General features: G+C 42.3%; 1 protein-coding gene across 6 annotated transcripts in view; it reads right to left on the reverse strand.

The window, feature by feature from the left end:
• Positions 1 to 26,266, reverse strand: part of CDK14 (cyclin dependent kinase 14) — an 895,761-nt gene that overhangs the window by 838,633 nt on the left and 30,862 nt on the right. For all 6 annotated transcript variants that reach the window (XM_033931181.1, XM_033931186.1, XM_033931185.1 and 3 more), the window contains exon 2: positions 22,268 to 22,299. In XM_033931181.1, the coding sequence (XP_033787072.1) occupies positions 22,268 to 22,299 (32 nt within the window). The remainder of the gene's footprint in view (positions 1 to 22,267; positions 22,300 to 26,266) is intronic.

Raw genomic sequence — 26,266 nt, forward strand, 5'->3', positions numbered from 1 at the left:
GCATGCACTCTGTAGCCCTTCAATATCTTTCCACACTTATCTTTCCCTATGCTCCCTCCCGTAACTCCGTTCATCGGGCAAGTCCCTCCAATCCATACCTTTCTTCTCCACTGCCAACTCCAGTCTCCATCCGTTCTATCTTGCTGCACCATATGCTGGGAACAGACTGCCTGAGTAATCATGTCAGGCTCCTTCTCTAGCAGTATTCAAATCCAAGCTAAAAGCCCACTTTTTCTAGGCAGCTTTCAACTCTTAACTCCCACTCGCCATAAAATTACATATGTCCATTCTATCATTCTATATGCAAGAAACTCCCCAAACCCTATGTCCTGTCTGTCTGTCCAAATTAGATTGTAAGATCTTCTGAGCAGGGACAGTCTATTGCATGCTAAATGTACAGCGCTGTGTACACCTTTCAGCGCTATAGAAATGATTAATAGTAGAAGTAGTAGTTTAAAATATCCATATGCATCAAAGAATGCTCTGACTCTCTCTGATTACTAAAAGCTGCTATTAATTTCTGCTTCAGTGGTAAAAGTCCCTCACATCCGTAAAAAAAAAACCAAAACCAAAAAACTGTGCAAAGAAATACATTCAGCAATCTGTAGCTAATGTCATAAACTGTTTTGGGACTGTATTTTGGAAATTTTTCCCAACAACTGGCTCAATCAGCAGTAGAACACATCTCATGAGGAATGATAATTAAATACATCCACATGGATTGATTTGTGCATCTCTTCCAAGCTGTGTAATTAAAAATACCAAAATGAAAGCACCTGGCCTACTTTTCAGAATCAGCAGTATTGGATTACAAAATCTCCTTATTTAACCTTAAAAAAAAACCAAAACCCAACTTTAAGAGGACATTTTTCAAAGCAATTTGCCCAGATAAAATAGCTTAGTTGAAAATAACCCTCCTCTACCTGCTTTCCCAGCGTGCACCCTTATTAGTAGGGTTATAATATAAAATGTTCCCATTAGTCTGTTTAGACTTAAAGGGGGGAGGAACAGAAGAGTATGTTAAGGAATGCAATTTTAGTGATGTTTCAAGTCAAATTTTTTCCTATTACCGTATATACTCGAATATAAACCAAGATAACAGTTCTCTCCCCCCCACCCCCTTTTTAAAGAGGAAAATGTTAACTCTAATATAAACCAAGGGTTTATATTCAAAATGCTGCCCAGCTGTACATCTACCCACCCCTCCCAAACCTAATGCTAGTCTGTCCCCAGGTCCACCACTGGTGAAGACTATGGCTATAACAAAAATTCTTCCAAATAGCTTTTCGCAGAAATAGATGTCTGAACTAGCAGCTCCTTAGTCAAACTGTGAGGGCTCAAAAAAAACCCCAAAACAATCCATACAGCTGGTAGTACAGAGAGTTTCCCTTTGAAAATGTTGCCACAATAAAGACTGGCTAAAAATTCCACCCATGCATTGAAAACATGAGTCATTTGAAATCCCTACCCCCCCCAACCCCCCCAAGATTGGATGAAAGTGCAGATGTATGTAGTAATTTAATAGTTAACCAGGCAAACTCATCAAATTTAGAGATAAGTACAGTGGTGCCTCACACAACGAACTTAATTCGTTCCAGGAGCAAGTTTGTTATGCGAAAAGTTCGTTATGTGAAACGCGTTTTCCCATAACAATACATGTTAAAAAAAATAATTCGTTCTGCAGCATAAAATATGCTAAGATGACATAAAAAAAGATAAATTTGTCAAAATGGTGAAAATGGTGGTCTTGCTGAGGCCAAACTCTTTGACGAGGTCACACTGTTTTACCCCACATTCACTCCTTCTAATTATTTCCCGTTTCATTTCAACAGAAATCACCTTCCTGCTTTTTTTAGAAGCCATGATATATAAAAAATATTGAGTTTATCTTAAAAGGACGACTGTATACAGTGAGAGAGGGCAGTTAAGCGCAGTGACTAACGACTGCCTGCAGTGCCTGCGCGGAAGGATGCAATACATCGGCAGCTCGGGCGACTTCGTTGTGTGAAACGAAGTTCGTTGTGTGAAACGAAGTTCGTTGTGTGAAACGAAGTTCGTTGTGTGAAGTTCGTTGTGTGAAACGAAGTTCGTTGTGTGAATCAAGACATGAAGTTCGTTGTGTGCAGCGTTCGTTGTGCGAGGCGTTCGTTATGCGAGGCACCACTGTAGTTACAAAACACATGTTGTAGGCAAATAGCACATGCTTCTGCTATTCAATACATTTATTTGGCCAAAAACATAGGATATTCCCCCAAAAGTGGATTAAGGGATTAATCCATGTTTTTAGCCAAAAAGCATGTGCTAAATGTTATGTTAATCAGGTTTTCAATTCTGCCTTTACCTAGTCAGTTCAAGGTCAGATTATATTACAAGAGGTTGGGTCATTTACCTAGGAAGTTACAATGGACAGTTCAACACGGACATTCAGTAGAGTTGCTATTATAGGTAGATCAGTAACGTTATTAATACAGTTACAGTAGGTCATAGTTACAAATACATAGTACAAAGCAGTAGCGTAGTAAATGGGGGACAGAGCGCCCCATGCGCCACCTTGGTGGGGGCGCTGGCACCTCTCCATCCCCCCCATGCCACACTCGTGCCCTCCCTTCCCTGCCCTGCCCTCTTACCTCTTTACAATCTTCACCAGCACGAGCAACTACTCTAGCCTGTTGCTTAGGTAGGCCTGGCTCCCTTTGACATCACTTCTAGGTTGCGGGACCAAGAAGTAACAGTCAGAGGGAAAGTCAGCACGAGAAGCTGCTCGCGGTGGAGATTTAGAGGTACGGAGTGTGACGAGGAAGGCGCAGGGGGGGCGGAGAGGAGGATGAAAGGGGGTTGGTGCGCCACATGACTACGCCACTGGTTACGAGCTCAAGTAGGTCGTCTCTGGCTTATCGTTATGTCCCAAGAGTTGCATTAGACAACTTAGAAATGTGTATTTTAATTACTTCAGGGCTGGCTCCCTGTCTTGGTACAGAAATGCTTTTAAAAGTTTTCTGAATCTGAGATCGTAGTATAAGTGGTAGTTAGTTCCAGCATTTTGCTAATTGACATTGGATGGATAAGGTCATTTGCCTGGTAGAGTTTATATTGTTGCATGCTGGGAATTTTAAGTGGAATCCTATTGGAGGTACCGTAGTATAGGATGGCCAACTGTTAGATCACTAAATATATGGCCTTAAAATTAATTTTTATTCTTCTGAGTGAAGGCAATAGTAAATTTCAAAATCAGCAGCAGTTGCCACACTCTCATACACAATATAATAACTTCTTACACTATTTGCTTCAATTCTTCCATAAATCTCTCTCTCTGTTAGATAGCATAAGCGTATACAGGTGCCTAGAAGAAGAGGCTTGGAGAGTCTAAGGGCTCCTTTTACTAAAGTGCACTAGGGCTTGAACATATGGAATAGTGCGTGCTACATTGCCCCGCGCGCTAAACCTTAACGCCAGCATTGAGCTGGCGTTAGTTCTAGAAGCATAGCGTGTGGTAATTTCCTGCGTGCGCTAAAAACATTAGCGCACCTTAGTAAAAAGAGCCCTAAGTCTCCCCAGCCTGAAACAATCTTCTCTGCCTCCCTCCTGCTGCCACTGTCACCGCTTCTTCTGACCAGCAGCAACAGCAAAACAACAGGCAGGCGCAGGGCCACAGACTTCAGGCGCACACTGTCTGCTAGTCTCCTGCCCCCATCTGATGTCAATGTCCTGTTCCAGGACAGGGGATCTGAAGACTGCGGCCCCTTACCTGTCTGTTTTTTCTTTTTGCTGCTGCAGCTGGTCAAAAGAGAAAGCAGTGGCAGGGAACAAAAGATGCCCCCAGCTCTTTTAAATAAGCTACTTGGCTTAGAGTCCAGTATTTCTGTGTCACTGCAGTCTGAAGGTGCTGTGCTCCCAGCGGCAGCAACACAAAACTAAATTTACTGTGAAAGTTACTAACCTGCAGTACAGGGATATCAAAGGATACCAACTCCCACTGCAAATGACTTTGTGGTGAAATGCATTGTTTTACTGCAGCTTTATAACTAAACCTCTTAAATGGCTGATCGTTTAAATCAATGGTTCCCAACCCTATCCTGGAGGACCACCAGCCAGTCAGGTTTTGGGGATAACCCTAATGAATATGCATGAGAGATTTGCATCTAATGGAGGTTTCAGGCATGCAATCTGCCCCATGCATATTCATTAGGGCTATCCTGAAAACTTGACTGGCTGGTGTTCCTTCAGGACAGAGTTGGGAACCACTGGTTTAAATGATAAATACTGTATTCTGCTGTGGAAGGACAGGAACCCTCAATATTTCCCCACCCTCCCTGGATTTTACAGTTAACAGTTTACACTTCTCCCTCGGTATTCGCAGGGGATAGGGGCAGAGCCGGACTGCGAATTGAGAAAAACCACGAATAACTTCTCATCTGGCTCTGACCCACCCTGCCTCCCTCCTGCCTTCCCCCCTGCATCCCAGCCTTACCTGGTGGTCTAGCGGGCTTTCGGGGCAGGAGCGATCTTCCTACACTCCTGCCCCATGCAGATCGCCAATAGGAATTCCCGTAGTCTCTCGAGACTAAGACGGGAGCTCACAGCAGCCATTTCCTATTGGCGATCTACACGGGGCAGGAGCGTAGGAAGATCGCTCCTGCCCCGAAAGCCCGCTAGACCATCAGGTAAGGCTGGGATGCCGGGAGGAAGGCTGGAGGGAGGCGGGAACGTCTGAAACTATGGGGGTGTTCCCCCCCCAAAAAAAAATCGCAAATATGTGAATCCGCAAGTGTTGAAACCGCGAATAGGGAGGGGAAAGTGTAATTCAAATTTGATCTCCCAATGCAAGTTTTACATAGGGAATTGTGCAGCATTCCAGGAGAGAGGAACCTGGTAGTCAAATGTGGGCTGATTTCAACAGGTCCCTTGCTCACCCAGCAGATATGAACATGTGTAAAGGACTCACCGGTAAAGATTTTACTTACTATTTAATCAGTTATTATTTTACATTCCCAGTTAAAAGTTGGGTGAAGCCACACGATACAGCTCTACCACATTCAGCAAAATCTAGATGATCCATGTGTCTGAAACAAATATCATCTGTTTTCTTAACCACCAAGTTCTCCGACAGGAAAAACAATCACTGAAAACAAATAATATCTGCAGGCTAAGGAGGAAAGTTAGAAAACAGCCAAAATAAGTAAAAAGAACTAAGGTTTATCTAGTCAACTCATATAAGCTAATTCTCTGTCAAAGAGAAGATCTTAGCTAAACATAAGAACATAAGAATAGCCTTACTGGGTCAGACCAATGGTCCATCAAGCCCAGTATCTTGTTCTCACGGTGGCCAATCCAGGTCACTAGTACCTGGCCAAAACCCAAGGAGTAGCAATATTCCATGCTACCAATACAGGGCAAGCAGTGGCTTCCCCCGTGTCTTTCTCAATAACAGACTATGGACTTTTCCTCCAAGAACTTGTCCAAACCTCTCTTAAAACCAGCTACGTCCCCTTGACTATACTTTTATATTTTTAAAAATACATAGTGCACCAAGATAAAGTAAACTACACAATGTAACATACCTTACAAATTAATACTCGTACATACAAGATAAATTTAAGTTCTAATCCTACTTCTGGACTAGGGAAATGAGACAAGAATTACACTAACTAATTTCAATATAGACAACATGTTGTGTTTTGCATTCTTTGAATGATCAGCGTCTTCAAATTCCTTATGTTCACACAATTAATTATGAATTAACTAGAGATAGCTTTTTTGTGTGTTTCAACATCCCTCTTGAATTTTCTCCAAATGTAGTACACTTCCCCCCCAATATTTGCAGGAGGTTAGGGGCAGAGCCGGCCCGTGAATATTAAAAAACTGCGAATAACTTTTAGGACCTCCCTCCCGCGTCCCGGACCTTCCCCAGACCTTCCCTGGTGGTCTAGCGGTGACATGGGGCAAAATCGATCTTCCTACACTCCTGCCCCGTGCAGAGCCGTCATCAAAATGGTTGCCGTGAGTTCCCATTGTAGTCTCGAGACTACAATGGGAACTCATGGCAGCCATTTTGATGACAGATCTGCACGGGGCAGGAGCGTAGGAAGATCGATTCTACCCCGTGTCGCCGCTAGACCACCAGTTAAGGTCTGGGGAAGGTCTGGGATGCAGCGTTTCTTAAAAAATAAAACCAACAAAAAATAGAATAACTGAATACGCAGGTACTGAAACCGCAGATTTAGAGGAAGAAGTGTACATCTTGAATTAACTTGCTTGAAATTTAGAAGTCTTTTCAAAACATTTCTCTTTGAGAAAGCTTTTTCTATTCAGTTGGGTGACCCTGGTCTTCTGAGAGTTTATTAACAAAGCAATCTGCAGGACATTTTTAATCTTTTTTATTCTTCCCTTTTTCATCCTGTTCTTTTCTTTTAATTTGGATTTGGAGTTCTTTTCCGTTTCATTTTAATTGTCATTTTGTAAACCACTCTGTTATTTTTTAAGGAAGGGCAATATATTAAATAAAGCTAAATCATAAACCATAGAGTCCTTCAGATTAGGGAATAACCACAAACATTCCACAAGTATAGACAGCACTTGGTGTTCCAATGGAGGGACTTTATGGATTCTTGTGGAGCTAAGTTGAACTATAAGACCCAACACGGGATCCAACTTTCAGCACAACGCCTGCTTCACGAATCACAATTTCTGTTAGTAAACAACACAGAGATTGATGTCCTCAAAGTAAAGTGTCTATAGATGAAAGTCAGCGTCTCCCACAAGGGATTGAGTTTGGCTGTTATATTTGTATTTATTGAGAAATATATATCTATAGACATTATTTTGAGTACATCAATCTGTGTTGTTTACAGACAGAAATTGAGACCCCTGAAGCAGGCCTTGTGCCAAAACATGGATCTTGTGTCCGGTCTTACTATTTAACTTTGCCACTATTCTGTGAAGTTTTCTTGTGAAGCTGTCCAACTTCGATGTCTTCAAATAAAGTCTTTTTTAATTGGAACACCATGTGCCCTCTCTACTTGGGGAAAGTTTGTGGTTCAATCCATTTTCAACATGTTTAGGGGTTAACAAGTGTTAAATTGATTTAACACACACATTCTTTTAAGGTATGCTAATAAATGCATCTTATAGAAACATGACGGCAGATAAAGGCCAAATGGCCCATCTAGTCTGCCTATCCACAGTAACCATTATCTCTTTCTCTCTCTGAGAGATCCCACATGCCTATCCCATGCCTTCTTGAATTCAGACACAGTATCTATCTCCATCACTTCCTCCGGGAGACTGTTCAACACATCTACCACTCATTCTGCAAAAAAGTATTTCCTGTCACCTCTTAACGTCATCCTAGGCCCTCTCATTCCAGAGCTTGCTTTCAAATGAAAGAGACTCAACTCATGCCTAACCCAACACATTACTACAAAAAAAATACCAGTTTAATTTGGCAGTAAAAGAATGAACGGGTGAACAAGTAAATGCACCAAATCACATAAGAACCACTAACAGTGTTACTGCTTTTCTCACGGGTGGATAAAGTGGCCAAGCCTTTGCAATAGTACACTTCAATGCATGACAACAAAGGTTACAATAAAATGTAAAGTGATATCTTTTTATTAGACTAACTTAAAGGCCCTTTTAGTAAGCTGCATTAGGTGCTAACATATGCCTAACACAGCAAAAAGAGTCTAATGCAGGATGCAGTAATGTGTTCTGCCTTAGGGCTAGATGCACTAAAGATACAGACTTGATCGCTGTTGGCCAATTCTCTGGCCGATTCTCCAGCAGCGATCGATGCGCTATCAAGTTTGCATGCAAATGATTTGCACAGAGGTGCAAATCATTTGCATTCAAACACAACCGATCAATAGCTCAGTAAGCGATTGACTCTTGTGCAGAGACCTAATGGCAGTGACATGGGAAGCAAACTCCTGCCACTGCTGTTAGGGCTTCTCTTTTTTTGGGTTTTTTTTAATGGCACAGATGTTGTGTGTGTTACACATGATCAATCTGTCCAATGAAAAAAAAAAAGAAAAAAGCCCCACCTCCCTCCCCCCGCATCAGGCATCCCACAGCCACCGTCCCCCCACAGAATCTCTCCCCCAAAATGGCTGGAGCAATGCTCAATCCCTCCTGAAATGCAGAACACCCCCACGCCATGGCCCCCCTGCACCAGGCACCCCGGAGCCACTGCCCCTCAAACCCCCCCAAAATAGCAGGAGGATGCCCACTCCCTCCTGCCACCGGACGGCCCCCACCCCAAACCTTTTTAAAATGTTGTTAGCAGGAAGCCCGCTCTCTGGCTCCTGCTTCGGGCCCACCAGTCTAAATGACGGGCCTTCCCCTCCCCGGTGTATCATGTGATGCACAGCTGAGGGGCCAAAGAACCTGACTGGTTCAGTTGTTTAAGGCCCCTCCCAAGGGGCGGGGTCTTAGGCACCTGAACCAATCAGGCCTTAGGCACCTACCTCTATATCCAGGATGCTGAGGGATACTAAGGCCATGATTGGCTTAACCAATCTGGGCTTTAGGCTCGTCCCTCAGTTAGTACCAGTTAGTGCACCTACATTACCACACACAAACTGGTTAGTGCACATTTACCACAGAATCTCTTATTGTCTTCTTAATAGATGGTAGTAAGTACTCCAGCAGTCATTTTTTTTTTTTTTTTAAATGGCTGTGTGCTAATGGTAGCATTACCACATGACAATAAATGAAATATATAGAAAAAAGGGGGTTTATTGGTTGCAGTAAAAATGGCCTCAGCAAGCAGGAAAGACCTGCATAAAGGTGTGCTAAGGCTAATTCTTACCACAGTTTAATAAAAGGGTCCATTAATAAGTTTCTCAGTTTCAGAAACTGGTAAGTTAGTCCAATAAAAAGGTACGGCCTTTTGTTTATTAGCCTTCATTTACAAGTATTTTTAACATGAGGAAGCTAATATGCATTCATATCTGGAATAAACAAACTGACCACTCAGTTAACTCTCTCTGTCAGTACAGAGAAATTCTATTAGATAACAAGGAATAAATAGAGCCACTCCATTCCATCGGATGCAAACACATCTTTCTTTAAATTTAAGAAATAAACTGGGGTCATTATTTATTTCAACTTGCTGATTTCTTTCCATGATCCAACCTATTTTTCCAAAGCCAACGCTTCAAGATCTTCTCTCTGATAACTGCTTACAACAACAGACCTTTGAGTAGCCCTCTCCCACAGCACCTCAGGAATTTAAAGTTTATTTACAATCAGATGTGGCAGCTAACATGTTTATATTTACAGACTATATAACCAACAAAAGAATCCACTCTTTAAAATCACAACCTAAATTCATTCAATATTATGTCAGTGTAATATCAATATACCAATATCAATTCATGATATATAATATAAATACATTCAATACTTTATTTCTATCATCATCAATTCATTAAAAAACGAGCATACAAACATACATCCAAACATTGAAGCAAGGACAAAAGGAATATTGAAAGAGGCAAAGGAGTCCAATAATTCATTATATAGTCATTTTTTCATAAATCACTTATCTCAAGTTGGTCCAAGTTGATCCAAACTTCAGCTTATATAGCCTTCAATGTCAAAGCCAATGAGATGTCGGAGTCCTGAGCCATTCAATAGAGGAAAAGTTATATAAAGATCATAAATACAAAAGTTCATGTGCAAACTAATCCCAAAATCGTCAAAGTTAATAAAATGCAGGTGCAAAAATCCAATGAAGTGATCCAATAGTGTTCAAACTAAACTAACTAAACTACACCTTAAGTTTATATACCGTATCATCTCCACGGATGTTGTGGAGCTTGGCACGGTTTACAAGAACTTAAAATATAGGAAGAGAAGGAAAAAAAAAAAAGAGTAAGGGGGGATAGAATTACATTTTAGTGAAAAATCAGGTTTTCAGTTGCTTGCGGAATAATTGGAGGGAGCCCAGGTTCCGCAGCGGGGTATTAAGATCGTTCCAAAGACCTGTGATTCTGAAGAGAAGGGATTTTCCCAGTTTGCCTGCATAGCGAATACCGTGTAGAGAAGGAAAGGATAGTTTATACCTTTGGGCGGGTCTGGTAGAGTCAGGACTCAAGGAGTTATAAGATAGTGGGATTAAGGAAGGAAGGATGCCGTGAATGATCTTAAAAGCCAGGCAGGAGCATTTGAAATGGAATTCTGGAAAACACTGGGAGCCAGTGAAGTTTGGCTAGGAGTGGGGAGACATGGTCAGACTTGCGTTTTGCAAAGATCAACTTGGCTGCAGTATTCTGGATTAGCTGGAGTCTTTTTTTTGTTAGGCTTAAGTAGATGGCATTGCAGTAGTCTAATTTGGAGAGGATGATGGATTGGACAAGGATGGCGAAATGTTGTTGTCGAAAATAGGATCTTACTTTCCTCAGCATGTGGAGGCTGAAAATGCATGATTTAGCCAAGGAGCCGAGGTGGTCATTGAGGGAGAGAGAAGAATCGCTAATGATGCCAAGGACCTTGCTTGAGAACTCAAGCTGCAGTGCAGCGCCTGAGGGTAGTGCGAAGAGGGTGGGATGGTGTTCTAATTTTGGGCTGAGCCAGAGTAATTTTGTTTTTGATTCATTCAATTTCATCTGTACTGAGAAGGACCAGGAATGGAGTCTCATTATGCAAGCTGTAATGTTCTCGTGGAGGTTGGTTCTGGTTTGTCTCAAGGAGGACAAGGATATCATCAGCTATGTGTAGATTGTTTCAAAGGGGGATAATTGGAGGAGTTTCAGGGAGGATATATAGATGTTAAAGAGAATAGGGGATAGGGGTGATCCCTGAGGGACACCGCAAGATGGTGTCATTTGTGTTGACAGTGTAGGAGCGAGAGTGTAGGAAGTTTGAGAACCACTTTAGGACGGTGGATTCAATTCCTATCTCAGAAATTGATAAAGTAGTATGTCGTGGTGGACAACATCAAAAGCTGCAGAGAGATCGAATTGTAATAGGACAGCGAATTTGTTACGAGAATGTAGTTGTTGCACCTTAGAAATTAAGGAAACTAGGAGGGATTTGTTGCTGAAGCTGGGTCTGAAGCCATGAAAAATGAACAAACAATTCATCCAGTCTTTCACAAAACCTTCCAGCTCCCTCCTCCTCAACACGAACCGTGTTTTGATAACATTCTTTATCAAGAAGAAGAATCGTAGGGGCGGGAAATAGAAGCTGACTTAACCAGGAGCAAAGATTGCAGCCCCCGTACGATGGTTATATCTCAACTTAGACCAACTTGAGATAAGTTTATGAAAAAATGGCTATATAATGAATTATTGGACTCCTTTGCCTCTTTCAATATTCCTTTTGTCCTTGCTTCAATGTTTGGATGTATGTTTGTGTGCTCGTTTTTTAATGAATTGATGATGATAGAAATAAAGTACTGAATGTATTTATATTATATATCATGAATTGATATTGGTATATTGATATTACACTGACTTGAATGAATTTAGATTGTGATTTTAAAGAGTGGATTCTTTTGTTGGTTATATTTGATGAGATTTGAATCCTCTTATGTTTTTGAATATAATTTCTCTCAGTGGTTTTGTTTGTTTTTTATTTACAGGCTCCCATCAAACCTCAGTTCACCAAGCTCTGCCAGGGCCAGGGCCTCTTTGCCTTTGCCCCTTCTACATGGTTAGTGGCTGTTTTCAAAGAATGAGTAAGGGCTAAGTCATATTACACAGCCTTTATCCCCATTCTTGGCCTCTTCATTGGCACCTAGAAACGTTTTGTTGTCAAAGCAAAAAAAGTAAACAACTAGAGATTGTGACGGACGTTTATATAGCAGATAGTAATCTCTGGCCTTTTTGCGTCTTGTGCTCAGAAGGTTAAATAGAAAATTAAACACCACAACAAGCGTAACAGGATTGTAACAGAGAACTCACTACCAAACTCTTTTATTGCAATTATAAAACTATAGAAGAAGTTGCCTGCAGTTTAACAGTTTTGGTTTTCCCTAATATGCCTGGTGACCCACACTAGCCTTTTAGAGGTAATTTTATATATAAGGAGATGTATAGATGAAGAGTACATAACCAACCGAATTCTGGATTCAGATTTTGGTTACAGGATATAGATAGGGTATCTCTCCTGCCGCGGGTCACGGCAGTTCGGGTAGAGGAGTGATGGCATCGCGGTAGGGGAGATGCTTGCAGTGGAGGGGTTGGCAGGTTGCATTTTCGGCACTTAGACGTGTTTTGACTTGGTCTAAGTCAAAAACGGATAAGTGCCGACTAAGCAACCTGCCTAAGGTTTTGGTTATACCTGTTGTACGCCTAGGTGTAGATCGGCCCTCCTCCTGCCCACCGCCCGCCCTTTCCCCTCCTCTAAACATGCCTGTTTTCTCTCTGTGCGTCTAGAGGCAGGGGAAAGGTCTAAGCTGGTTTTAGATACGTCTAAAAACCAGCTTTGTTATGGGTACTTGGACAATTAGGCGTTTTGATCATCCAAGTAGCCATTTAGGACACTTTTTAGATGTTTTTTTCTTTTGATTATGCCCCTCCACACCTTTTCACCGGTTAGAATTTTATAACAGACCACAAACACATGAAATTGACTTTATTCCCATAATGTCATATAATTCAGAAGCTGCTTTAAATTATATAATGAATCCACAAAAGTTATAGTACAAAGCAAAACCAATTTCAGTGCCACACAACTAAATCTTTTTTTTGTGTGTGTGTGAGAATCTGCTTCTTCACATTATAACAGATCATGTACCCCACCCTCCTTATTCCTTTCTCGTCTCAACCAACTTGTATCCATCTCGTCAACCTCCCCCTGTCCTCTAGCTCTTTTGTTCTGCTCTCAAACCTGCCCTAGTTAGGTCAGTCTTGACTAATCCTGTCTGCCTGCCACAGAACCAGTTTCTCTTCTCTTGTTCCTCCCAGAGTCCTTAAACCTCTTGTCTACTCCCCTATAGTCCCCTCTCATTATTCTCATGCCACTGAGAGCACTCACCTAAGTCACAATGATTTCTTTCTGCCAGTTCTCCATGTCAATTTCCTATTTGGATCTTTCTGTCCTGCTTCACAGGACGGACTTAACCATATCCTTTTGTCTCTTGTCTGGAGGCCTACCTCTGCATTCAGACCTTAGCACTTTTAAAGGGCAATTTCAAAAAGACATTTTTGTGCATAAAGCAATGTTTTAAGTATAGAAATAGCTGTTTATACAGCCTGCCCAAGAGTAGCTTTACCAGGGTGAGGGGATTCCTGTTCATGCACACACTTAGGAACACGGGGGCAGTTCTATAAACGGTGCTTAAAGTTAGGTGCCAGGAAGATCTGCGCTAAACTAGCATTCTGCAAGGGGAGCTTTGCGCAGGGCACAGTTTACTAGGGTTACCATATGGCGCTAGAAAAAAAAGAGGATGGACTGAGACATCCGGGTTTTACTTCCATTGCTTTCAATGGAAGTAAAACCCAGATGTCTCAATCTGCATAGCAGCCAACTTTACAAAATGATTGGGTGTGCTACACCTCATGGAAATTGCCCCTCCCCAGACCACAGTCAATGAGTTTGCTCAATATCTGGGGTGTTCAAACCCTCACAGCACCCACAGAGACAGCTCCTATGTCAATCTAGCCTCCTTACTTCCATTGCTTTCAGTGGAAGTAAAACCCAGATGTCTCAATCCGTCCTCCTTTTTCTGGAGCCACATGGTAACCCTACGCTTTAAAGAATAGCAGGGATAAATGCACCAAACTTTGGGGGCAGCACATTCACCTGCTGAAAACTGGTGCACAACTAATGACAGTTGGGGGCATAAGTGACCTTATTCTATAACATTACACCTAAGGCTCTCTATTACTAAGGGGCGCTAATCGATTTAGCGTGCGCTAAATGCTAACGCATGCATGTTAGTCTATGTAAACGTTAGTGTTTAGTGTGCGGTAATCGGTTAGTGCACCTTAATAGAAGAGGGGGGTAAGTTTTGAGACACCCCTGATACATCCACGGCCATCCCATGGCTACACCCTCTGAGTTGTATTGAGTTAACATAAGAACATAAGCATCGCCTCTGCCGAGTCAGACCATAGGTCCATCGTGCTCAGCAGTCCGCACCCGCGGTGGCCCCCCAGGTCCGTGACCTGTAAGTGATCCTTTACTTAAGATATTTTATCCTATATAGTACCCCTCTAACTATACCCCTCAATCCCCTTTTCCTTCAGGAACTTGTCCAACCCCTTTTTGAAACCCAAAATCGTACTCTGCTCTACCACCTCCTCCAGAAGCGCATTCCAGGTATCCACCACCCTCTGAGTGAAGAAGAACTTCCTAGCATTTGTTCTGAATCTGACTCCCTTCAATTTTCTTGAGTGCCCTCTTGTTTTTGTTTCCCCCGCCAGTCTGAAGAATCTGCCCCTCTCTACCTTCTCTATACCCTTTATGATCTTGTAGGCTTCTATCATGTCTCCTCTAAGTCTCCGTTTTTCCAGGGAAAAGAGCCCCAGTTTCTAGAGGTCTCCCATGCCCTTTATCATTTTTGTTGCTCTTCTCTGGATCCTCTCGAGTGTTGCCATATCCTTTCTTAAGGTACGGCGACCAGTATTGAACGCAGTATTCCAGATGCGGGCACAGCTGAAGATATAGTTTATCATTTATAGTCTGCCTTTATCCAATGCAGATCACAGCATCAACATACTGTGCATAATATCCCGATAATTCAAAGAAAAAAACCACCAATACAGATATGAAGGATCTTCAAATAGTTTCCGCATTCTTATTTTTTTAAGCACTATTAGATCTCAAAAGCAAATTACATCACTTTTCCACATAATCACCCTGTTTTGCTTGACTGACTAGTCTCGTGACATTCTTCGACAGTCCCCCTTTCCACTTCCCTCGCCCCAACCATTTCCCACAAAAATATGAAAGCGCTGAAACCTTTTGAAGAAGCCTCATATTTTACAAAAATTTTCATCCAAGAATAGCGCCAAGATTAGATCACTGTAACATGTCAGAGGAAAACTGAGAAACTTAGTTCAAATATTGAAGGCATATTTCACCTGACAAAAAAGATAATGCATCAACAATTTCTTAAACTGCTTACCATATGGACATCCAATTATCCAGTCTTGTAAATCCTCTTATAATTCCTCAGAGACTACTTGTCTTTTTACCACTTTACAACTACTATTAATAATAATAATAATTTATTTTTGTATACCGCTATACCAAAAAGGTTCAAAGCGGTTCACAATAAAAAATGAATACATACAGTGTGAATAAAATAATATAAAATTAAAAAGTCAAATAATTACTATAAATGTAAAATACATCAGTTGGGAAGCCTAAAAAAAGTAAAATAGAAACACAATTAAGATGAAAACCTGTCAAACAGACGTGTCTTAAGTAATTTTCTAAAATCAGAGTAGGAAGAAGCCTCTATCATTAATTTTCCAAGCCATATATTCAATTTAGCGGCCTGGAATGAAAACATTCTGTCAAAGAATTTCTTATATTGACAGGATTTTATAGAGGGATAGTTGAAAAAAAATTATCCTATGTGTACTCTTAGTGGAATGATTTAAGGAAAAATGATAGGTTAGATAGTCTGGTAGCATATCAAAAACTGCTTTAAAACAGATACAGGAGATCTTAAACAGGACTCTGGACTCTACTGGCAGCCAATTAAGTTTTTGGTAGAAAGAAGAAATTACTTATCATTTCTACCTTAAATGTTTCTGTGAACTTTCCTAGACCATTCATGAATAACACACACTAGGGATCTAAAAGTTAACTGATGTGGAGGTGTAAAGCAAACAGTTTGCCTAGGGTGCCCCCTACCCTCTTGCAACGGCTGTGTTTATTACACTTAAACCACTAGAGAAGAGAGTGGGAGATTTTGTTTTGGCATTACTGGCACATTTAATGTAGCTTGTTTCACTGGAGCATCAACTTTGCATTAGGTCTCTTTGTGGACAATACCAAAATCTGTAACAGAGTAGACATCCCGGATGGTGTGAATAACATGAAGAAAGACCTAGCAAAGCTTAAAAGAATGGTCTGAAATTTGGCAGCTAAAATTTAATGCTAAGAAATGCACTATCATGCATTTCAGCTGCAAAAGCCCAAAGGAATGGTACAGTTTACATACTGAAGAACTTATGTGCATGACAGAAGAGCAGGACTTGGGTATGATTGTATGCGATGACCTCAAGGTGGCCAAACAGGTTGAAAAGGTGACGGCGAAAGCTAGAAGGATGCCAGGTTGCATAGGAAGAGGTATTGTCAGTAGGAAAAAGGAGGTATCAATGCCCCTATATAAGACTCTGATGAGACCTCATTTAGAATATTGTGTACAATTCTAGAGACTGAACCTTCAAAAAGATATAAAAAGGATGGAGTCGGTCCAGAGGAAGGCTACTAAAATGGTGTGTGCTCTTCATCATAAGGCGTAAGGGAACAGACTTAAAGATCTCAATATGTATATTTTGGAGGAAAGGTAGGAAAGGGGAGATATGATAGAGACATTTAAATACCTGCTGTAAGTGGCGCAAACATGCGTGAGTCAAGTCTCTTATATTTGAAAGGAAGCTCTGGAATGAGAGAGCTTAGGATGAAGTTGAGAGGTGATTGGCTCAAGAGTAATCTAAGGAAATACTTTTTTTACAGAAAGGGTGGTAGATGCATGGAACGGTCTCCCAGAGGAGGTGGTGGAGATAGAGACTGTGTCTAAATTCAAGAAAGCGTGGAATAGGTTCGTGGGATATCTTAGAGAGAGGAAGAGAGAATGGTTACTGCGGATGGGCAGACTGGATGGGCCATTTGGCCTTTATCTGCCATCATGTTTCTAGGTTTCTAACAGCACCTCTGCTTTCTGTTAATAATACAAGCTGCATTAGTAATTTTGACTAAGAATGAGCTGCTTAACACATCTGTACAGATGGATGTTATTTGGCATAACTGGTCTGATAAAAAAAGATGGTTTCTAGCTCAAGCAACATTTCCAGTCGAGTAAGAGCCATATGTAATGCCCAAAGCACACTGTTTTCTGCAGCAATGGTGCTTAATTGAAGGAGGTCAAGCCATTCAGACAGTGTTTCTTCACAATGTGGCACTGTTTTTCTTTTGTTCTTGTACTATGCACTGAGTCTTAAATCCATACAATGTGAGTAACCTAGCTAGTTTCACCAAATGAGCCAAAACTGCCATTTATCAAAGGAGCCACACTTTTCTTTTTCTCCAGTGTTAATCTGGGCTAACATGTTGTGACAGGAACTGAAATGAAAGTCAGAAATACCAGATTTACCTATAACAGTAATGCTGAAATATTGCAATTCACATGAATAAAAAAGGCCCTGAGGCAGATAGCTCAGGCTAACACCATCAGGCACACTATTAGGAAATGACCACAAAAATATTTGAAAAATGTAAATGTTACTCCTGTTTCTACACTTGATAAACTTTGCTTGATGCTTAGACATCTCCACAGCTTTTACATCATTACCATACTATAGGTGTCTGAGCCAATCAAGGCCTTAGGCTCCGCCCTCTGTAGAGGCCTCTCCTTGGGAGGGGCCTTAGGCATCTGAGCCAATCGAGGTGGAAGAAGATATCTTCTTTTTCAAGGGTCCCACGGCAACAAGGGGGCACCCGTGGAATATCAGGGGCGGGAAACTGCACGGGGACACCAGGAAATTCTTTTTCACTGAGAGTGGTTGATCGCTGGAATAGTCTTCCACTTCAGGTTATTGAGGCCAGCAGCGTGCCTGATTTTAAGGCCAAATGGGATAGACACGTGGGATCTATTCACAGAGAAAGGTAGGGGAGGGTCATTGGAGTGGCCCTTATCTGCCGTCTATTTCTATGTTTCTATGTGCCTTGGGCCCTTCCTCGTGCATCACATGATGTACCGAAGAGGGAAGGCCTGCCATTTGGATCAGCGGTACTTGAAGGTGGAGGGACCATGCTGCCCTCCTGCTTCCAACTTCAAAAAAAGGTACTGGAGGGGGGTTCAGGGGAGCATCTAGTGGCAGGAGGGAGTGGGAATCCCTCCTGCCTTTTTGAGAGGAGGGGAGGGGATGATTTGGAGGGGGGAGGGGTTTCCATTGGCAGGAGTGAGTGGGCATCTCTCCTGCCTATTTTCTCTTGGGAGGGAGGAGTCGCCATGCAGGAGGGAATGGGCATCGCTCCTGCCAATTTTCTCTTGCATGGGGGAGTGTGGTATAGCAAGAGGGAAGTGGGTATCCCTCCTGCCGATTTTTGCTGGTGGGGTGGGGGTGGGGGTTTAGTTTCCAGTGCCAGTTCATCAAGGAGATGTCGGAAGAGGGGGTGTCATCGGCAGAGGGGGCTTTTTTTCTTTAATGGGGCAGATAATGTACATGTGTAACACACACACAGCATCTGTGCCCATTAAAAAAAAAAGTTTTCTGCCCTGAACAGCCGAGTTGCAGGAGGCTGCTTTGTGGCTTCCCCTGCACCTCAGCTCCTGCAGTGATCAATTGGATGGGAAAGTTGGGGATTATGACAAACCTCCACGCGAATCACTTGCATGCAAAACTTTTAGTGAATTGAGAGCCAAAATTGGATTGCAGTGGACCCACGCTGTCCCCTTTCCTTTTGTTTTAATCTTTTATGGTTACTTTTCTGAATTTATTGTAGTTCTACCTCCTCCCTTTTGTGTAACACTGAGTCTGTTATTATTTTTGCCAATTTTTTATGTTTTTTAATGATGAAATATATTGCCTTTTTATTGTATATCGCCTAGTATTCACGATAGGCGATTAATCAAAATTTAAATAAAACTTGCAAACTTGTCTTACCTATCCTGTTTAGTGCATCTAGCTCTCCAACTCCACGGCCCTGGGCACACCCATTTACACCTCCATTGACCTGGCATAAACTTGCCAATGTAGTTTATACTAGTATTCCATATGGAATCCAGGCACCCAGTACTGCTGCACAGTACTGGGGTACCCACAAGGGGACACCCAGTTATTAAATTACCCCCTTACCACATAAAGTGTACACTTTCTACTCATTAACTGTACTGCAGGTAACCACACTTACTGAGGGCTTTAGCTACTCCACATTATCTGCTGAGGTAACAGTTAATGCACATGACTCTACCCAGCCCTCTTAATCTAATACAGTAAAACCCACTGTGATAGGGGATTAACAGAACTGCAAATATAGGAAAAACTGTGAATAACATGGTGGGAAACCTGGTCTGTTCCTGAAGGATAGGCAAAACACGGTGAAGAAAGTGCTGGGAATCGGCGATTTCTCTATGCAAGCTGATGTAATTTGGGAGGGAGGAGCCAGCAAGCTAAAAACCGTGAATAATCAAAACCACGAATGCTGAAACTGCAAATATGGAGGGAGAAGTGTAATTCGTTCCAGAAGCATGCTTGTAATCCAAAGCACTCGTATATCAAAGTGAATTTCCTCATAGGAAATAATGGAAACTTAAACAATTCATTCCACAACCCAAAAACTTTAATACAAAATATTATATGTACTCGTATTGCAAGACCTCACTCATTTAGAACAGTCACTAGACTCCAGCAGCATCAGAGATAGAAGAACCATCGTCTCAGTTGTGATGATGTGACGCGTGTATACTGTAAGTAATTGTATTGCATGACTTTGCTTGTTTAGAACAGTCACTAGACTCCCGCAGCGTCAGAGATAGAAGAACCATTGGCTCAGTTGTGATGTGTGTATGTACTTGAATTGCAAGACATTGCTTGTATATCAAGTTAAAATTTAATCAAATGTTTTGCTTGTCTTGAAAAACACTTGCAAACCAAGTTACTTGCAATCCAAGGTTTTACTGTATAAGCATTTGCTGTCTGCTTCACCAAAGCAGTTCAAGGCAGATAAAAATAAGATAGGTGTTAGTTTCTTTCAGACCCCAAATAACAGTCCATAAATCATTGAACAATTACTCACAAAGATTTTTGAAGCGAAGAAATTTTGAAAGCCTGTGTAAAGTTCCTGTAAGACGATAGAGATCTTACAGCAAAAGATAGGAGGGGTTCTATAATTCTGGCCCTCTTCCTAGGATAGCCCTATTCCACATCTTCCGCAGTCTGACTGATATTAGCCTCGGTCACTGCAGACAAATTGATCAATAGTTAAATAATGAATTAAAATATAAAAAGACAAAAATATAAATTTTAAAAATAACTATTTTATGACAATAATTTACCCCCCCCCCCTTTTACAAAACTGCGATAGCTGTTTAGCGCAGGCCGGCGCTCTGAATGCTCTGCGCTGCTCCCAATGCTCATAGAGTTTCTATGAGCGTCGGGAGCAGCGCAGAGCATTCAACGTGCCAGCCTGTGCTAAAAACAGCTATTGCGGTTTTGTAAAAAAAAAAAAAAAAGGGAGGGGTAATTCGCATAAAATTCACAACATACCTCAAGTTGTCCATTCAACAAAAAAAATGAGCCTATAAAAATTGCACATGAAAAACTCAATATTAAGCAAATTATTCTAAACATAAATAAATAAAATAATATGAAAACAATATATGTGGCTTTTGAGGAATGGCATGAAGCAAAGAAGGAAGTCTGAAACATCAGCTATTCAAGTAAGTGAGAAACATGCTTTATATTCAGTCTTTCATATGCAATTTTTATTTGTTATGTTTTAATTCATTATTTAACTGTTGATCATTCCTGTATTTATATATATTTTGCTTATGTTTATATTGATTTTAATCATTTTTGATCGTTTATATATTTACAAATGCATTATGTTCCCACATCCCTTAAGTCAACTCAACTTGTACCCCACTAATCTTCTGTAAACTGCATAGAACTTAACGGTATTGCGGTATATAAACTGTTATTATTATTATTATTATGTGTTATTTGTATTATTAGGTTCCCTCTCTCTGCAGCTCTACAGCTGAAACACAGTCCATATCGGGCCCGTTTCCTTGTTCAATTTCTCATTTTTGTCATTAAAGTTGACGGTCTGGTCTTCTCTGATCCTTTGTTTATCCTTTTTGGTTTGATGCAGAGTTTGATCTCCTTTTTGTTTTCCTTAAGTATTTCCCAAACAGCGGTATGTCAAAAACCACTATACTATACTAAATAGACTAAGGGGCCCTTTTACTAAAATCATGGCAAAAGTGGCCCTTACCTGGGAATTTCCTTCGTGCTACGGCCACTTCTGCCATAGCCAGAAAATGGCACATTTTCCCATCTTCCGAATTAATGGCCACATATTCATTTTGCCTTTAGTGTGCGGCCATTAAAAATCTTTATCGCATGAGCCCCTATCAACACCTATTTTGAAGGCAATAACGGCTCCCATGCTAATCAATTAGCATGTGGCAATGATTCATGCGCTGATTAGCACTGTTACACCCACTCTCCACCCCCTAACACACCCGCTTAGAAGAAAATTAAGCATATTTTTTTTCCAGTGGTGTATGCACACAGAGAGGCAAATTTACCGTGGGATGCCAGCACATGTCCCACAGTAAGCCTTTTAATATTCAATAAATGTGCGCTAGTGCTTAACGCAATTGGGAAAATTCTGTAAACAGTGTCTAAAAAAATAGGCACTTATCACGTGTTAATCACACTTAGGCATCCATTACAGAATCACGCCTACCAGCGCCTGTAATGAAGGCCACAGTTTTAAAGGCCTACATTATAGGTGCCTAAGTCCTTTAGAGAATCGTGTCTAGCAGCGCCAAAGTCATTCTCCACACCTAAACATGCCTACTTTATTGCTAGGAGCCATGTGATACGTGCCTATCTTTTGTAGAATCGTGCCTAAGAAGACAGGTGCCTATTGCCCAATTAATTTATATTTTTCAATTATGAGCCTCATAGAATTTTCTCCTATATGTCCAAGTGCCTGTTAACTGTCAGCACATACTAAATCACAGTGTAAATTTTAGAGAAAGGGACCCTAAAATAGCTAATAAAGCAAACAAAGTACTTTGAACACCAAAAACATGTATCAAAATTAGGAGCCAGTAGGGGAGTTCAAGTCCTTCAATAGCTAGATTTGTAAGACATACCCCAATATCTCAACAACTGTCCAAACAGGCAATATTACCAGCAGAAAAGTATCTGGAGAGCTGGAGATTGAACAGCCAATACAATAAAAATGTGGCTAGTTATCCCCTCTTTTGCTAAAGCCAGCAGAGGTAAATGCTCCAGAGTATTTGCCGCGTGGCACTCAGCTCTGTGGCTTTGTAAAAGGGGTGGGGCTTAATTTTTCTCTGCAAAGCAGCACACTTGAAATCAAGACTTTGGAAAGTTTTACATACCTCTTCAAAAGTGCTATCATCTTTCTTCAAGGCTTTAAAACAGAAAAGGGAGAAATATTACAGTTAGTGCCACAAAACCAATAAAGGCAGAGAAAACAGAGATTAAGAAAAAAACTGCGCCTATTTTCAAAATTACTAAAAATCAGACATGAATAACTTTTATAATCAAACTGTGAAACTCAAAGAAATGTGGAATTCCACATGTATATTTATGAAGAGTGCTTCATAAATATGTATATCAATGCATTGATGACTCAGGCCCAGATGCACTAAATACAGCGATCATCACTAAACCTGTTTAACAGCTGTAGCGATGATTGCATTTGCCGACCCGATGCAGAAAACGGCTCACCGTCTGGTTTTCTGTACGGTCATTCGTTCCCTGATATGACCATGCAAATAAGCTAATTAATATTAAAATGCCATGTAAATAGTAGAGCGATTGATGCTGTAACATGGCTTCCCAATGCACTAAAAAAAAATATCATTTTTAGCGATCCCAAAAAAAATCAATTGATCAAGACCAGTCACTTACCTGTCTAACCTTTTTTTTTTTTTTTGGGGGGGGGTTAACCCAGACAGAAGCTGTGCATGTTACATATGCACAATATCTACCTCATTAAAAAAATAAAATAAAAAAATACATCCCTCTGCCAATGACAGCCCTTCTCGATGAAACGGCACAGCGAGCTGCCCCCCCACCCCCACAGTGAAAACGCAGGAGGAATGCCCACTTCCTCCTGCCAAGCCGAACCCCCACCCCCGTGAAAGAAAATTGGAAAGAGGGATGCCCAATCCCTCCTGCCAGGCTGAACCCCTCCCACCAAAGAAAACTGGCAGGAGGGATGTCTACTCCCTCCTGCTATGCAGACCTCCACACATGAAAAAAAAATTAGCAGAAGGGAAGCCCACTCCCTTCTGCCAATGGAGGCCCCCTCCAAACTCCCTGACCCCCTGGTACCTTTAGGGCAGTGATTCCCAACCCTGTCCTGGAGGAACACCAGGCCAATCGGGTTTTCAGGCTAGCCCTAATGAATATGCATGAGAGAGATTTGCATATGATGGACGTGATAGGCATGCAAATTTGCTTCATGCATATTCATTAGGGCTAGCCTGAAAACCCAATTGGCCTGGTGTTCCTCCAGGACAGGGTTGGGAACCACTGCTTTAGGGGTTGGAAGGAGGGGGGAAGCATGGTCCCTCCACCTTCAAGGTCCGCCTATCCTAAATTGTGGGCTTTCCCTCCTCGGTACATCATGTGATGCACAGGGAGGGGCCTAAGGCCCTGATTGGCTCAGACACCTAAGGCACTTCCACTCAGCATTGTCTATAGGATTCAAACCAGCTACTCTCAGCGATGACAAGTCAGATTTTAAAAATCATCTGGGAGATTTTCTGTGGACACGGAGCACTTGATCTTAGGTTTGTATATAGTAAGACTGCCATATACCAAGTTGGATAAACTTACTAATACAGAGGGTGTACACATATAAATAGAATAGGTGAATGCTGGTTCAAATCCCACTACTGCTCCTTGTGACCATGGGTAAATCACTTAACCCTCTATTGTCTCAGATACAAATTTACTTGTGAGCCCTCTAAGGACAGGGAATTGCCTAGAATACTTCAATGTAACTCACACTGGCAATTTTGGGAAAAGATCATTTCTGCATGTAAAATGTTATTTTACTTTGGAAATTCTGCTTTCAAAATTAGCCACTTAACTACATGTTTTTGGCAGATCAAGTTCTTGTTAAATTCCTGTTAGTCCACCTAAAAAGCAAGCATGTACAACTGTGAACAGGCTAGCCTGTACAAAAAGAGAAATCCAACCAGAGCACATCACATCAGCTGGTTTTTTTTTGGGGGGGGACTCAGTTTCACTATAAGCAAGTATATATACAGTGGCGTGGAGTAGTGAGGGTAGGAGGCGCCCGGGGCAGAGGCGCACTTCTGCCCCCTCCCCCACAACCAGGACCCTCTGACATCCCCAACATATATACACTAAGCACCCCGCCTGCCGATCACCCCTCCCCCTCTCACAAAATCTTGGTGGTCTAGTGATTTGGATCAGACCCCGCCCACCACCACCAGCTCAAGAAACCTCCACCCCGACACCGCCCCCCACCCCATACCTTTCGTCAAAAATCAGGCAGGAGGGATACCCACTTCCTCCTGCCTTGAATGGCTACCTCTTCAAAATGGCAGCCCTTCCCCTTCCTAGTGCAACCTGGATGCATTGTAAGGGGCCTAAGGTCCTGATTGGCTCAGGCGCCTAAGGCCTCTCCCCTAGGAGAGGAACCTAGGTGCCTGAGCCAATCGGGGTCTTAGGCTCCTCCTAGTGCATCACTGGCATTCAGGGTGGGGGGGGGCAGCTAAGGTCCTGATTGACTCAAAGGCAGCATTCATAGTACCTTGATAAAAAAAGGATCTGGAATCAGAGCCTATGATTACATTGTTCTAGTACAATGGTTCTCAGCCCTGTCCCAGCCAGTCAGATTTTCGCACTATCCACAATGAATATACAGCACAGTTACTTACCGTAACAGATGTTATCCTAGGACAGCAGGCAGATATTCTCGACATGTGGGGTGATGTCATCCACGGAGCCCCGTCGCGGACAGCTTTTCAAGCAAACTTGATTGAAGATCTGAAAGTTTGCTAGTGCTGCACCACGCATGCGTGTGCCTTCCCGCTCCACTAGAGGGCGCGTCCCCTCCTCGTGGTCTTCAGTTCAGATAGCTAGCAAAGAAGCCAACCCGGGGAGGTGGGAGGGTTGCAAGAATATCTGCCTGCTGTCCCTGGATAACATCTGTTATGGTAAGTAACTGTGCTTTATCCCAGGACAAGCAGGCAGCATATTCTCGACATGTGGGTGATCTCCAAGCTAACCAGGATGGGATGGTGGGAGAGTTGCCAATTTAGGAGAACAGATTACGCAAAACCGACTGGCCGAACCGGCCATCGTTCCTAGAAAAGGCATCCAGACAGTAGTGAGAGGTGAATGTATGAACCGAGGTGGCCTTGCAGATCTCCTCAATAGGCATGGACCTGAGGAAAGCGACAGACGCTGCCATCGCTCTGACTTTATGCCCTGTGACCCGACCCGGCAGCGGGAGACCAGCCTGAGCATAGCATAAGGAAATACAAGCAGCCAACCAGTTGGAAACAGGGCGGCCCAACCGATTGGGATCAAAAGATAGGAAGAGCCGAGGAGTCGTCCGATGAGACTGGGTACGTTGGAGGTAAAAAGCCAACGCCCTCTTACAGTCAAGGGTGTGAAGCGCCACCTCACCCGGATGAGAGTGGGGCTTCGGAAAAAACACCAGAAGGACAATGGACTGGTTGAGGTGAAAGTCCAAAACCACCTTGGGCAAGAACTTGGGATGAATACGAAGGACCACCTTCTCATGATGAAATACAGTAAAAGGCGTTTCCGCAACCAGCACTTGCAGCTCACTGACTCTGCGAGCAGGCGTGAGAGCAACCAAGAACACCACCTTCCAAGTGAGGTACCTCAGATGAGCCTTATCAATGGGTTCAAATGGAGTTACATCAATTGAGCCAGAACCACATTAAGATTCCAAACCACCAGAGGGGGCTTGAGTGGAGGATGAACATTGAAGAGGCCCTTCATAAATTGGGAAACCACAGGATGGACGGAGAGTGGTTTCCCATTAAGTGGCTGATGAAAGGCAGCAATCGCACTGAGGTGGACTCGAATAGATGTCGATTTGAGGCCAGACCGAGACAAGTGGAACAGGTAATCCAGAACGGAAGGCAAGGAGGCAGATAGTGGCTCCATGCGGTGCTCAGCACACCACGCAGCAAATCTGGTCCATTTCTGGGAATAGCATTGTCGAGTGGAGCTCTTCCGAGAGGCCTCGAGAACATCCCTCACCGACTGAGAGAAGCTGAAGGAGGGAGGCACGTGGAGAGGAACCAAGCTGTTAAGTGTAGAGAGTGCAGATTGGGATGCAACAGCGAACCCCGACTCTG

Source organism: Geotrypetes seraphini, chromosome 2, assembly GCF_902459505.1.
Source record: "Geotrypetes seraphini chromosome 2, aGeoSer1.1, whole genome shotgun sequence".
NCBI lineage: Eukaryota > Metazoa > Chordata > Amphibia > Gymnophiona > Dermophiidae > Geotrypetes > Geotrypetes seraphini.